Source organism: Orbilia oligospora (assembly GCF_000225545.1).
Source record: "Orbilia oligospora ATCC 24927 unplaced genomic scaffold scaffold00078, whole genome shotgun sequence".
In the NCBI taxonomy this organism is placed as follows: domain Eukaryota; kingdom Fungi; phylum Ascomycota; class Orbiliomycetes; order Orbiliales; family Orbiliaceae; genus Orbilia; species Orbilia oligospora.
The window spans coordinates 150,827-164,783 of record NW_011645635.1 but is presented as its reverse complement, the minus strand read 5'-3'; the positions used below and the strand labels follow the sequence as shown (position 1 = coordinate 164,783).

The 13,957-nt window shown below is 47.0% G+C and overlaps 4 protein-coding genes across 4 annotated transcripts; 2 read left to right on the top strand and 2 right to left on the bottom strand.

The window, feature by feature from the left end:
* Window positions 1–397: 397 nt before the first annotated feature.
* AOL_s00078g52 (uncharacterized protein) lies at window positions 398–1,585 on the bottom strand (the record flags this gene model as incomplete). Its single annotated transcript, XM_011123315.1, has 2 exons — window positions 398–466; window positions 533–1,585. 2 exons carry the CDS (start codon window positions 1,583–1,585, stop codon window positions 398–400), a joined length of 1,122 nt encoding a protein of 373 aa, XP_011121617.1.
* An 822-nt stretch (window positions 1,586–2,407) lies between these two features.
* On the top strand, window positions 2,408–7,116 carry AOL_s00078g51 (uncharacterized protein; the record flags this gene model as incomplete). Its single annotated transcript, XM_011123314.1, has 8 exons — window positions 2,408–2,567; window positions 2,645–4,641; window positions 4,704–5,111; window positions 5,170–5,455; window positions 5,525–5,969; window positions 6,036–6,252; window positions 6,322–6,681; window positions 6,751–7,116. The coding sequence occupies 8 exons, from the start codon at window positions 2,408–2,410 to the stop codon at window positions 7,114–7,116; spliced, it is 4,239 nt and encodes a 1,412-aa protein (XP_011121616.1).
* Window positions 7,117–8,683: 1,567 nt separating this feature from the next.
* On the top strand, window positions 8,684–9,823 carry AOL_s00078g50 (uncharacterized protein; the record flags this gene model as incomplete). The annotated part of the gene is made up of 3 exons (XM_011123313.1): window positions 8,684–8,785; window positions 8,863–9,739; window positions 9,804–9,823. 3 exons carry the CDS (start codon window positions 8,684–8,686, stop codon window positions 9,821–9,823), a joined length of 999 nt encoding a protein of 332 aa, XP_011121615.1.
* Window positions 9,824–11,029: 1,206 nt separating this feature from the next.
* On the bottom strand, window positions 11,030–12,647 carry AOL_s00078g49 (uncharacterized protein; the record flags this gene model as incomplete). Its single annotated transcript, XM_011123312.1, has 2 exons — window positions 11,030–12,360; window positions 12,482–12,647. 2 exons carry the CDS (start codon window positions 12,645–12,647, stop codon window positions 11,030–11,032), a joined length of 1,497 nt encoding a protein of 498 aa, XP_011121614.1.
* Window positions 12,648–13,957: the final 1,310 nt, after the last annotated feature.

The following is a 13,957-nucleotide window of genomic DNA, read 5'->3' as shown; positions in this document are numbered from 1 at the left end:
GCTGGGGGTACTTAGGTAGCCATATCAACATTCAATCCCAAATATGAATACCTCGTTCGCCACTAGCCCTAAGACTGGGTGCTTAATATTTCGTAAGTACACAATTGTACAGTTTTTCGCAGTTTACGTTAAGAGGCGCCGGTTTTAATTTTGGTACTAGAAAACATGCATTTTCAGCTGGGAAATTTGCTTGTATCATACTCTGACTGGTTGATAAATTGCTATATTACATAGGTTTAAGATTTTGAGATTATGGTAAGTTCTAAGGAAAGGTACCCGCGCGGGCGCCGTGCTTTGTCGTTTCAGCTCAATATGAGCTGACACCAAAACTTTCTTTAGAACAAATGCCCGATAGATATAAATGCGAAGTTTTTAAAAGGAAATCTATACGCTAGGTCTAATCTTTGAACTTATAACTCTTGGGAGCGAAATCGATCGCACCTCCACGATAGGCACCTCGCTTTTTCTGTGCATAGAGTACTTTGTTAGTAAGAGTATCTTCTGTTTCTACCCGGACTTTTATTTTACATACCTTATTTTTCTCCTTGGTGAAACCTTTGCCCCTTGTGACGATCAGGTCCTCATGGGCCCGCTGGGCGTACGTGGCGCCGTTAAAGCTGTTATCTTTGAGAGCTTCGTCTTCGTACGTAATTTTTTCGATATTAATTCTCGAAAAAGGCTTGTTCTTCACTTTTTCTCCCGTCCCACTCTCGGATTTCGTTTCAGTTGACGTTGATAATACTGGGGTCGCCTCTTCGCTTTCCACGGTTTCTGTTGCCTTCTTAGATTCACCCTTGTGCGGTAATTCCTTTGCAGGTGTGCTGAGTTTTAGTTTCTTCCTTTCACGGGGTGGGGTAGTGTTCTTGGTAGGTTTTTTCGTAGCTTTCTTCTTGTTATTGTTGTCACTGTCGCTATCGCTGCTGTCAGAAGAAGAATCATCAGACGACTCGTCTGAACTGCTAGAGGAATCCGATGAAGAATCCGATGAGGAGTCAGATTCGTCAGATTCGTCTTCAGAGTCTGATGAGGAGTCAGAAGAAGACGAAGAGGACGAAGAAGACGAGGACGAAGAGTTAGGGGATGACGACGAAGATGACGACGAAGATGAAGAGCTCGAGGAGCTGGACGAGGAACCAGATGAACCAGATGACGATGTTGAAGTGGATGACGAATTAGACGACACTGAAGCAGACCGCTGGCGCTTTCGAGGGTTCTTAGGCTTTGAATCCTTAGCCATATTAGAAGACTCCGCTGATTTAGCACTAAGAGTATCAGATGTATCGTCGGCGGCTTCTCTGGCAAGCTGGGCGGATGGAGAGGCAGGTGCGACGGCCGTTCTAAAGCGCTGGTAGATGTCACAGAGAGAGAGGGAGTGGGACTTTGGAGGCTCGATCTTTATCTGCCGCTTCTCGGATTCGCGCAAGAGTTTTCGACTGGCCTGTGGGAATCCATTTGACTGCAAATACTGTGATACCAGCGAGAGGAGCTCTTGGTTGTCCTGGGTATTTGCATCCGTACCTGGTGATTTTGCTGCCGTGGGAGCGTGGGCAGCGCTGGGCTTGAAGATCCAGGCTTTGTCGGCCATCTTCTGTACAGGTAGGTATTTCTCTTCCTCAGATACTTAGGTACCTGGTGGGTACCTACTTGGCCTTGGTGGGTATTTGGATTTGGAGTGGATATGTGGAGTGTATCGTAAAGCCTGTTGATAGGCGACGGTTGTCAAGTAGGCGGTGAGGGCAATTGGCCTTGGACACCAGTAACCAGTTGTTGCGCTGATTCTATTCGATTATCTGCATGAAGACACAAACTTTGCAAAAGAAGTATCAAAATTTTTTTGTCGAGGTTTTGGCCGCCCCAAGAACTGAAATTCGCGACCCGCCGCCAATGCTGGTCTTGGCGAACTACGCTTCCTCACTACCGTATAACCTCCCCGGTATCTAGGCAAGTACTATTCCCGGGGAGCGTCTCTCCATCCCCGGAATCCCCCGGACAACGGACATAGGACCAGATATCCCCTCCTGACGACGGTCCAACTGCAGACCCCATCGATTGATCATGTTGTAACCCAACGATCCCACGCCTCATCTCTCACAATTGTCGTCTCTTCTTCATCACCTTTAGCTTCATCAACATCAATCCAATTTATGGTCCAAATGCAAACTGGACTGACTCTTCATATAGCTATAACCTTCCCTTCCATTCCCTTTTTTTTTGTTCGGCTTGGTTTGATTTCTGAATCGACCAAACAAGCCTGGCTTCTAAACTTTAACAAACCCCATCCCCAGCTTAAGCTCCAGACCCATACCTCTCCCCAAACTCGACACCCGTATATCCATCCCTAAATCCCCACTATCCTTCGAAGCGTCGCTCCATATCATACTCCTTGCATGATCGCCATATATCCAAGATGGCCTCGCCTTACTCTTCTATATCCAGTGCTACTGGTGGACCTCCTCACTCTCCTGCTGCGACTTCACAGTCAACCTCCAGCCATCGGGAGATATACGAAAACGAACGGACAAGAATTCAACAATCTTGTTTTAGTAGAGCTGATGCTGACGGCCAATGTTCGTACTCACCAACCCCTATTCCTATTGTTGCTGTCTCGTAGGTCCTAACATTGTTGTTGGATATTCTAAAATAGTGCTAGAATGTTACATTACTCATGTTAGGGTTATCGAAGATGCTGTCCATCCGTCTGCTCCACCGCCACCTAATTACCAGCCGGGCCCCGATGCTCGTAAGAATCGTGTTATCATTGTTGCCGTTCGGAAATCCGGCCGTGTTCGATTGCATAAGGCTCGCGAGAACAACACTGGATCTTTCAGCATCGGGAAGTCATGGTATCTTGACGATCTGACACATATTGAGAATGACCCCGGGTGTACAGGATTCACTGCGACTATTGGCAAGCCGTACTATTGGCAAACCAGAACTTCGCGGGAGAAGGAGGCCTTTGTCGCTTCATTGTTCCGTATATTTAAGAAGTATACGGGTGGGAAGTCTCCCGTCCTCGTTGGGTTCGATTCGATAACATCATTGTCTGGAGAAGGAAGGCCGAGCACTGGAAATTCCGATATTTTTCAAGGAGAACAGCTGAACGGGCACTCCCATAGTCCGGCTGTAACTCCTACTATTCCGACACCTGCTTCTCATGCTGAACATTCAAGACAGTTATCCAGTGTTTCGAGCCACGGCTCCCGGCCCTCGATCACCACCGAAACAGAGCCAGGAAGGCCAGAACTACAAACTAGGCTATCTGACACATTGGCGAATCCTCGGATGCAACGGAGACCGACAAACGAATCTACAAGGCAACCGATATCTCCTGTAGTTTACGAATCTAAGCATTCTTTCCCCGAGACCGAATTAAGGCCTGAAGAACAGTCGATTGCACCCCCACCAGAACCTGCCGCGGATACAGTTACAGGTAGTAATGGCTTTCTACATCAACCGAACCAACAAAAGTCTAGTGGGGGCTTGCCAACCTCTCCGAGGGGGGTTCAGAGGGGTGGGCTCCCAACGTCACCGAAAACTAGCCAAATGCAACCAATTCAAACCAATTTGGATCCACAGCGAGGCCCTACGCCGCAGGCAATATCTCCCCAAGCGACTTCTCCCCAAGCGCCTTCTCCGCAGGCTACAACACCACATGGACCGGCCGCACTTCCTTCGACTTCTGCTCCGATAATATCACTTCCCCAGGGGCCAAGGCTTGGTTTAGCAAACAAAGGTTCATCCAAAGATATAGCTGCTCGGTTCAAACTTGCCGCGGATGCGTATGCCGCTGGCGGTGCCCTATCCAAGGGGAATAACAAAACACGAGGAATCCCTAGCCCTACACCTCCGGTTAGCGCAGCCGCGGTGGCAGCCGCGATACCTTCGGAGGCTGACCGGGTTAGAGACTTGAAAAGTGAGAACACAAATACCTTGAAAGTTGGAGTCAGCATCTCCAAAGAGGATCTACTTCGGGGGAAGATGAGTGGTCATCAAGATTCCATACCAGAGAAGTCATCGAGGCGACCGGAATCACCCGCAATGCAAAACCTCCCCGACTCGAAGAAAGCATCGATCTCAAGCGCTTCCGAAGGGCCATCAGAACGTGCTGCCTCGCGACAGGACTCCCGTCCTATCCCATCGATTGACATATCCGGTACGCCGGATTCAACCGCTATCCGCCAAGAACTATTTCGTGATGCCGCACCTACGGTATCTAAGACAGTCATTTTGGATGTGTCGGATAAGGATGAAGGCGAGACTACGGGTGCCACGGAGGAGAAGCCCCTTGGGAAATCATCTCTGCTTTCCGCCCGCCATAAACGACGCCGCTCGGCAGCCTCGAACAGTGCAAGGAGCAAATACATGACACAGATCGATTTTACCAATATGACAGTCGATATAGATGCAGTATTAGAGGAATTTGGCTGGGATGGTAGGAATATGAAAATCGACGCCCTGGAGTCCGAAGTTCGTCAGGAGCTCGCGAAGGTGGAGAGCGGGAATATTTGGATTGCAACGGATGACGAAAACAAAGCTGCAAATACGACAAAAATTGAAGAGCTTGCACAACAATTAGATGAGACTCTAGCACAGTGTGATGAGCTAGACGGTCTACTTACTCTATACGCAGTTGAATTAATGGTATGACTATCCTATGAGGGATTGTTCGGGCTGATTTACTAATAATGGCACTGGCGATGTAGAGTTTGCAAGATGATATTGCTTACATCGAAAACCAATCACAAGGTCTCCAAGTTCAAACGGCCAATCAAAAGACACTTCAAAAGGAGCTTGAAGTTTTACTTCAGACGGTCAGCATCTCTCCAGAGGAGATCGAGACCCTTCAGAACTCCAAGGTTCAGGCTGAGCATCTACCAGATATCGAAAGTTCGTTGTGCGTTTTGTACAAAGCCATCATTACAATTGATCCGACAGTTGGAACGGCAGCTGGGGCGAAACCTACACCAGCAGAGCCTGACCTTGAAGACATTGCCCTAGGAGAAGCAGGAATGGGAAAAATGATGGCTTTGAAGGATAAGAAGGACAAATACGTTGATGACAGTAGGATGTTTGCCAGACGCCTCATTGAGTACATGAAAATCAAATACCGAGTATGCCTCCAACCATATATGGATGCCATCAGTACCAGTGCTAACAATTTATATATAGCAAGACTTAATGACGCTTGTTAAGCCACTAGATGGGTCTGCACCGGTAGGGAGGGGTCGTTCAGCCGGAAGGCCAAAGGCTCTAACCCACATCGATGTCTATTATTCGTTATACAAATTTGCAGGCCTTATTCTGTTCACCCGAGATATTGATCGGAGTAGCTATCTCACATTAGTTCGAGAATATGCTGTGGCTGTCAAGGATCAGTTCACCGAAGAGATAGGGAATAATATATGGGGATGGAAGGGCATAATGAGGAAACCAACGGCCGAAGATCAAGAAATATGTGAGTTGATGATTCTGCCCTACCCCGCGAGTTGAAAGGTTATGTTATTCTGACGCCAGGGATTCGAAGTATTCACCCACGCCGAGAAAGAGTCAGAAAGCAGCTCCGTTCGAGGGCTTGGAGTGATGAGATCCGCAACTCGTGCCAAACCGTTCCGATCCCAGAACAACGACACTAGCGCTAGGGCCACCGCAGAAAGGGCGCAAGACGGAAAATTACTCGGGAGCGAGTGTTTTGCTGGTTTCCTCGATGACATAATACCCCTCGTGGCAGCAGAGCAAAATTTCCTCTCTGAATTCTTTCATATGTCCTCTAACTCGGCATCTAACTATCTTGAGTTTGTCCAAAGTGGACACCCGGACGATAGACGGCCTAGTGATATCAACCGGAGGCGAGTACCGGAGCAGGATAAACAGGTCGCAAAGAGGTTGTATGAGACGATGACAGATGTTTTCGGGTTCCTAGTTGCTGAGATGCAGTCCTTCGTGGCTGTTATTACATCGAATGACCCATTGTAAGCCCCCCTCGACGGCTGTGTTTTTTATATTGTATATCTGGTTGCTAACACACGGGAAACTAGGCAAGGAGTCGGCGTTGTATATGCCATAGAAAAGAAACTAAGTTTGTTTAGAGAGGGCACCAACCAAGAGTTCCTCGTCAAATGCCTCCTCAAATTAAGTGAAAACATGAAAAGTGCATTCATTGCATTTTTGAAGGAGCAAGTGCGTGCAATCGAAGCTACAAAGGTCAAGTCTAAGAAGAAACGAACCGTCCTAGACTTTATCAAGTCATTCCCGGTAAGAATTGAAGTATTGCATAGCATCGTGTTTTGAACCGTACTGATCATGCCGACTTTGTATGTATAGCAATTTTCGGCCAAAATTGAGGACCAACTACCACCAGAGCAACTCACAGACGAGAGTTTGGAAGTTCGAGAACTGGTCAATAATGGCTACGGCATTCTGAATAGGGCGATGTTTGAAGCAATGCAAGCGATAGCAAAGCAATCATCCTCCGGAGGTGCCCAAACAGTGGACCCGGAAGACAAAGAAGCTCTCCATTACCATATCATGATAATACAAAATATGGACTACTATACGGAGGCGCTTGATGTTCGGAACAATTCAGTCCTGCAGGACTCGAAGCAGAAGGCAGAGGAGGAGTACAAAGAACACATGGCTTTGTATGTGAGCGCTGCAATTCGAAAGCACTTGGAGAAAACACTGGTAAGCGGATTAATTAAATAGGTTCAATGTTGATCAAACGCATGAGCTAACCCAAGATGTGTGCTGTAGGATTTTGTGGAAGGGGTTGAGGCGCTTGAACAAACGTCGACGCCTGAAGAGATTTTGGGTAAGAAAGGGTTCACAAAATTGAAGTTTAAAGAAATCCTCAACGACAACCAAAAGGAAATATCTGGCAGCCATGTTAGAGATGGCATCAAGCAGCTTGTTAAACGCGTAACAAAGCAGTTTGGGGACGAAGGGCACCTTGATCCGCTTTCGGTGAGGGTTTTGAAAGAGGCAGAAAACGAATATTTGAGGCTGGTCAACCGAATGAACAGTCTGTTGCAGGGAACATACCGCGACCAAGGCTTGGAAATGCCGTTGAAGAGAGAGGACGTTATCGCCGCGTTTGCGAAGCAGATGAGCGCTAAATAGAATCCTAGCATTCAAATGCCTCAGTACTTCCATAATTTTGTGGACTTGAACAGAGCGCACTCGGTGGCGAGCAAACGATCCAACCGAAGCTGAGGGATTGAAGGGCCGGCTATATAGTAGCTGGCGAAATATCAGGAGGAGGTGCGATTCTTGAATATCAATCGAGCTCCTTTCTTCCCCCCACCCCTTCTTTCTTTCTTTCTTTCTTTCTTTCTTTTTTACATCGATCTCCTTACTTCCTTTCTTCTTTCCTTCTTTTTAAAAATTTGCTTCGCCGATTGATTCTCTCTTTCTCTCTTCCCTTTTTTTTTTTTTTTTTTTGATTTTACCAACCAGAGATGCGGAGCATGCTGGCGTTGAATCTTTTAATCCTCTGACTGATATCATAATTGATGTTGATTGAACGGATGTTTCTTCTGATATAGTAAAGCGCAGCGAGCCGAAATGATTGTCATTCCTCTTCGTTCTTCAATAATCAACTTAGTTCTTGCTTCTTCAACCTCTTCGCTTTTGAATTCATTAAGTCGCTTCGCTTCGGGCGCTGTATTGCATACTGGAGATGGCTTTCCCAGGGCCCCTTTCCGCCATACTAGTAACTAGTATATATATAGTATGTAGAGTACACCCGTACATACATACTACATACATATTTCCTGGGGTGTTCGTCTGTCTGTCTAACCACATCCAGTTAAAATGGGCGGCGATGGGACGTGGAGGATGGGATACCCTTGGCCAGGATGTCCGGTGATTGGATCTCCTAATATAAAATGTCAAAATGTCTTTGGCCGAAGAGGCCAGCAGGGCAACTACCAAAGCTCCCTAATTAACAGAACAGAACAGAACGGAGCTGAGTCCCAAGCTCAACGCACCACACCGCACCACACCACACCACCACCACCAATACCACCGCTGCTACCACCACCGCCAACCGCAGCTAATCCCAATACCACCACACCACCTCCTCCACCACCACCAGGCATTTAACTACCTCCTTTTCGTCTCCCTATTTATATCGGCCATCTCCATTGACCGCATCCACCTCCACCTCCACCTCGCCCCTCGTCCATATCACCAGATCACAACTTACCTTTCCATTCTTAACCAACCCGCGATCGACTTTTTCCATATCGCTGTCACTCGTTTTCTTACTCTCCTTAAACATTAATTTGACAGGGGCTTCTAATTTAAGCCTCGCCGCGATTCAGACAGATATACCTACCTGAATCATCTTCGATCTCCTCTATCACCATGAAGGGTATGTTTTATCTCACCAATTGGGTTCAAACTAACATCATTATTGTTACTGACGTGTAAAACTCTTTTGTAAAGCTTTAATTCTTGTCGGCGGTTTTGGTACCCGCCTGCGTCCCTTGGTCAGTTCCGTCCAAGCCATCCCCACAGCTTAAACGCTGTAGCTTTCCAGTGCCGTCAGCTCCACGGCTATTCCCACCGACCTATGTCTCTGTGCATAAAATGCTTCTTGTGACCCATGAGCTAACACGTAGCCTCTTTGGAGCTCCAGACTCTCACATTGCCAAAGCCATTGGTCGAGTTTTGCAACCGGCCAATGATCTTGCACCAAGTTGAAGCCCTAGCTGCAGCTGGTGTCACGGATATCGTCTTGGCTGTAAACTACCGCCCAGATGTTATGGTTGCACATTTAAAGAAGGTTAGTGGGCATATTCTTCAGCCCTACTCGGGTCTTGAGTCATTTCACCCCTCCTTCTAACACTTAATTCCCTATAGTATGAGGAGCAATACAACGTCAAAATCACATTCTCCGTCGAGAACGAGCCATTGGGCACAGCTGGTCCTCTAAAACTTGCCGAAGAAATCCTCGGAAAGGACGACAAGCCTTTCTTTGTCCTGAACTCTGATGTCGTCTGTGATTACCCGTTCCAACAGCTCGCCGATTTCCACAAGACACATGGCGATGAAGGTACCATTGTTGTCACCAAAGTTGAAGAGCCATCGAAGTATGGTGTCGTGGTCCACCAACCGGGTCACCCCACAAGAATAGATCGTTTCGTCGAGAAACCAGTCGAGTTCGTTGGAAACCGAATCAATGCTGGAATTTATATCCTCAACCCATCTATCCTCAATAGAATAGAGTTGAGGCCAACATCTATTGAACAAGAGACTTTCCCATCCATGACTCGAGATGGCCAGTTGCATTCCTTCGACCTAGAAGGCTTCTGGATGGACGTGGGGCAACCAAAGGATTTCTTGTCTGGCACCTGTCTGTTCCTTTCTTCGCTGACAAAGAAGGGCTCGAAACTTCTAACGCCGGCCACCCAACCCTTCGTTCATGGTGGAAACGTCATGATTGATGCTTCTGCTAAGATTGGAAACAATTGCAGGATAGGACCTAACGTCACTATCGGACCTAATGTTGTTATTGGCGATGGCGTCCGAATTCAGAGATCGGTGGTCCTCGAAGGTTCGAGGATTAAAGATCACGCCTGGGTCAAGAGCACTATCGTCGGGTGGCACGGCACGGTCGGAAAATGGGCCAGATTAGAAAATGTCACCGTCATGGGAGACGATGTTACAATTGCTGACGAAGTTTACGTCAATGGTGGTTCCATTTTGCCTCACAAGACTATTAAGGCTAATATTGATGGTAAGATTCCGTACCTGCTTCTATATCGTACAAGATGATGCTAATCTGGCTATTTCAACTCTAGTCCCTGCCATTATCATGTAGAAAGACGAAACTAGAAATGTTCGATAGTTTCCAGGACCAAAATTTTTTTTCCTTTTGACCCTTTCTTTACTTTACTTTTAGGGGATAACTTGGGAGGCTATACAGAAACAGGGATTCATAGTTCTTTGGGTTCGGTTAGTGCGGGTATACCGCTCAGTACTGCATTAATATTGACCCAAATTCCACCACAATCATATTCCTACATAATCCATCATCTTTCATAGGCTTCCTTCTCCTTTGATTCCCTTTTCTTTTTTCTTTCGTTCTTGTTTTTACTTTAAACATTTTTGTGGACTGGATGCCCAAGTCACATCAACGATACAGAAGGGGAAGCAAAATCTCGAAATTTTTTTTTTGAAAAAAAAAACCCCTAAAAAAAAAACAATTCGCCAATTAAACGAAAAGTCAATAACTTGTAATTAATTCATTAGACCGATAGGGTGGCGCATAGCAGACATGTGTGGTGGGAAGCGTCGGGGCAGCACTGGTTATACTTGAGTATTTATGCAAATGAACGAAATAACTCCCCTCTACTATATATGCCCATCTCGAGCGAGATCTTGCTAGCGCAAACAGTACATTTTCAGATGGATTGTCATATACTCTATTTCCAAGCTTAAGCTTACGAAGAAATTCAGTTCAGCTGGGCGGTGGTGCAGATGCAGTTGGTACGTACAGTACTACTCATTAGATAATATTTGAAGTGGTAGATGTATAATACAATTGAGCTAAGAATGAAAAAGGCTATGGAGAAAGCTAAGAGGAGCAGCGGAATTAGTGTTCTCCCAGTATTTCCTTTATGAGAAAACGCCCCCACTCCCAGCTGAATAAGATGCAGAAAAAAACGAAGGAAAAAACTTCAGCACTTGTTTTTGGGAGGGAGAATCGGAAAGAGACGACAAAAAACTTTTATCCTTTTGAAACTCAGGCAAAGAAAATCCAGTAACCAGAACAGCGCCCGCCATGACTTTTTTTGTTCGTTGGTACGATAGTTAAGTGGAGAATAAAATCAAAAGAAGAAGAGAAGAAAAAAAGGAAGGAAAACGGGCCAACTCCTGTGAAGAAACGCAAAAACAGAAACAAAAAAAGAGAAAAAAAAAAGCTGAAGCATCCCTCAAACGCCATCATTTACCGACATGAAGTTGTTTTTTTGAGAATGGGCGATAGCCCGACCGATTCTGATTCGGTACGACAGATGACCACCATTTATTTGGCAAGACCATAGTAGGCATATATGCCTCCAACTTCACCGAAGTTGCAGGGGATCTTCCGGTTTCCCCATTTCTTACTCCCCATTTTCCATGACCTCTCGCCATCGTCATGGGTGTTGCTTTTAACTAACCATGACCTTCGTCCGTAGGATTGTTCGGACCAGCCGCATGTCTTGGTTGCGTGAAGCTTGGCACAGCCAGTGACGTTCTTCTCTGAAAGCTCGAGGACCTGGAGCGTAGTATTCTGGGGGAGAATAGCCCCGGTAGAAAAGTGAAGTGCATTGGGAGATACAGCCGAGATGCCAGTTAGATCAAGGTACCGGAGGTTTGACTTCCATTGTGGCACAAAGAATGTGTTGATATCTTCCATAGTCAGCTCGGTGTGACCGAGGGACAGCTCTTCAAGGCGTGATACGAGCGGAAGAAGCATCGGCATATGGTCCGACGAGATAGATGCACCGGTCAGATTAAGAGACACCAACGACTTGGGAAGATTTGGGAGAAGGTCTTCAACATCGATAGCAGACAATAACCTATATCGGCTGGCGTCATAGTGGAGGTTAAGGACTTTGAGGTTGCGGACAGCCGGATGTTCAAGCAAGAAAGTGACAACATTCTCACCCTTGAGGCGGGCACATTTCGAAAGTGAGAGATGGGTGATGTTGGCAGTTTCTGGGATCGACATCAAAGCGGAGTCTGTGACTTGGGTGTGAGAGAGATCGAGATGAGTGAGGTTTGGAAGTCGTGGGAGGATGGCGGTGAAGACACTGGTGGCAAGAGTTGTGCACTCATGCAAGCTCAACCTCTGGACTGGGAAGGATTCCGGAAGCTTTGGGTTCCATGGATGCATTACTTCAGTAAAGGCTTCCTTGAATCGGGAAGCAGAAGCGCCACAGAAATCGACAGCCTCGAGCAGAGGAAGTGTGAAAAATAGCTCCTCGAGAACGGAGGCATCGATATCCGGTCCTAAAGCCTCCTGTGCGAGGAATTCGCGGAGGTTCCCGGTGGCTCTGAGGCCCTTGGTGAGGGTCTTTGCGGTCAAGTTTTGCATTTCCATGTTCATCCGACCGGTCCTCCCCAAACCGACAGAGGTGTACTGCGAGAAGTCCATACGTCGAACCATTCCTCCGAGAACAGGGTGGTTGGTGATCTGTTCCAAGAACTTGGAGTAGACTGGAGAGTGTGGAAACATTGCATTTTGGAAGATTGTGAAAAGGGTTGCGGCATACAGGGTGCGAGAGGCCTTGAGCACAGCGGAGAGGTCGCTGTTGCGTCTCTTGTAGCCAGTTGGAGGTTCCTGGGGAATCAGGTAGGAAAAGATTTGGTCTGCAGGAGAAGAACGACAGTGTTAGTTTGAGAAGAAAATAACAACGAATTTTTTTTGGAAAAAAAAAAAAAAAAGAATTTAAGAATGGAGAGAAGGGAGTGGGGGACTATGGATGCATACCGTATATTTCTACCGGGAGCTTTTCAAAGGGAGCCCTGTTGTCGGTATTGTCGGACTCATCATGGGGGAGGGGGGGACGCTCGACTGTGCCAGTGGTAGAGGCGGTTTTCGTTTGCGTCTCATATTCCCAGGAAGCGTAAGAGAACTCCTTTGCGTGAAATCCCATATCTATACCTGGCAGTCTATTGTCGATTGATGATTTATGTCTGTGGATGGACGTATGAAATATGTATGCAGGGTCAATGAATGATGATGCTGATTGATCGATCGATTGACTGATTGATTAAGTGATTGATTGATTGATTGATATCGAATTAACAGAGCAGATTGATGATCGATGATTGATGACTGATGACTGATGACTGATGAGGGTGATGATGATGTTGATAATGTTGATAATGTAGGGTCAGAGGGGGGGAAAATTTAGATTTAAGCTTTGTCTCGGGGGCGGCGGACTTTAATAGTCCAGGACTTAGCAGTGAATGTTGACGGGGGGTGACCGGTGGGCTAAACAGGTCGTTAGTTCGTTAGTTAGTCATTTCGCAGTCCAAAAACAGCATTCTTGGAGCTAAAACACCAAGAACAAAGTTTTATAGTCGAGCTCTCTCTCGGACAAAGACACCACCACCAGACTCGGACTGTGGCCACAGCGACATCAGCTGGCCTTGTCAATTATCTAAGCCGCTGCCCGTTTTGGATTCCGATGGGGTAACAGTTTCCTCACAAAAACCGGCTAGCAATTTCTATGGGGTAACGCTTGACAAAAGTTTTCCACAACAGGCTCTGACGCCATGTTTGCCTGCCCTGTCGTATCCAATCGTCCCCAGCATGCCCACTAGCTACCACAACCATTCTCTGACATCAAATTTTTTTTTTTTTCTTCTCCTTTCTGGATTTTGCCTGGAGGAAGTCCGTTCAATAGCTGTCGCACGTGGCGGATATATTTAGAGGTGGCACATCCGAAAATCCGGGGTACCCAGCGGACTGATTCCGAGGAGAAACATCTCTCTCCAAAATTTCACCTCCTGAAAGACTTTTCCTTTCCCCTCTGCGCTGGTTTGAGCTCCGCTCACCGCTGTTCGGACTTCCAGAAGCCATTTGAAAGGCCTTCCGGGGGTTGATCCTCGGGCGGCTTCATGCACGATCCAGGGATCATACTCCAACCTTATTTCCCCAGATTTTTCCCAGTTCGGCCGCCTGCATAACCACTCCCATCCTTGTGTGTGTGTGTGTGTGTGTCTGCGTGTGTATGGCCTGTTTTGCCAGTCGGTGGTCGGGTCCCTCGGACCAGTCCGGCCTGAGCTGCTTTCATGTCATGTCAGTCCTGGGTGGTATGTTGTGCTCGACTGGCATCATCATTACATTTGGCATCATTCTGTGATCGAATTCCACCACCACGTCACCGCTCCCATTGAACCCATGTAGAAATTCCATCCCCGGCCGTCCTCGGAGCCTATTGGCTGGGCAAGCCTAATC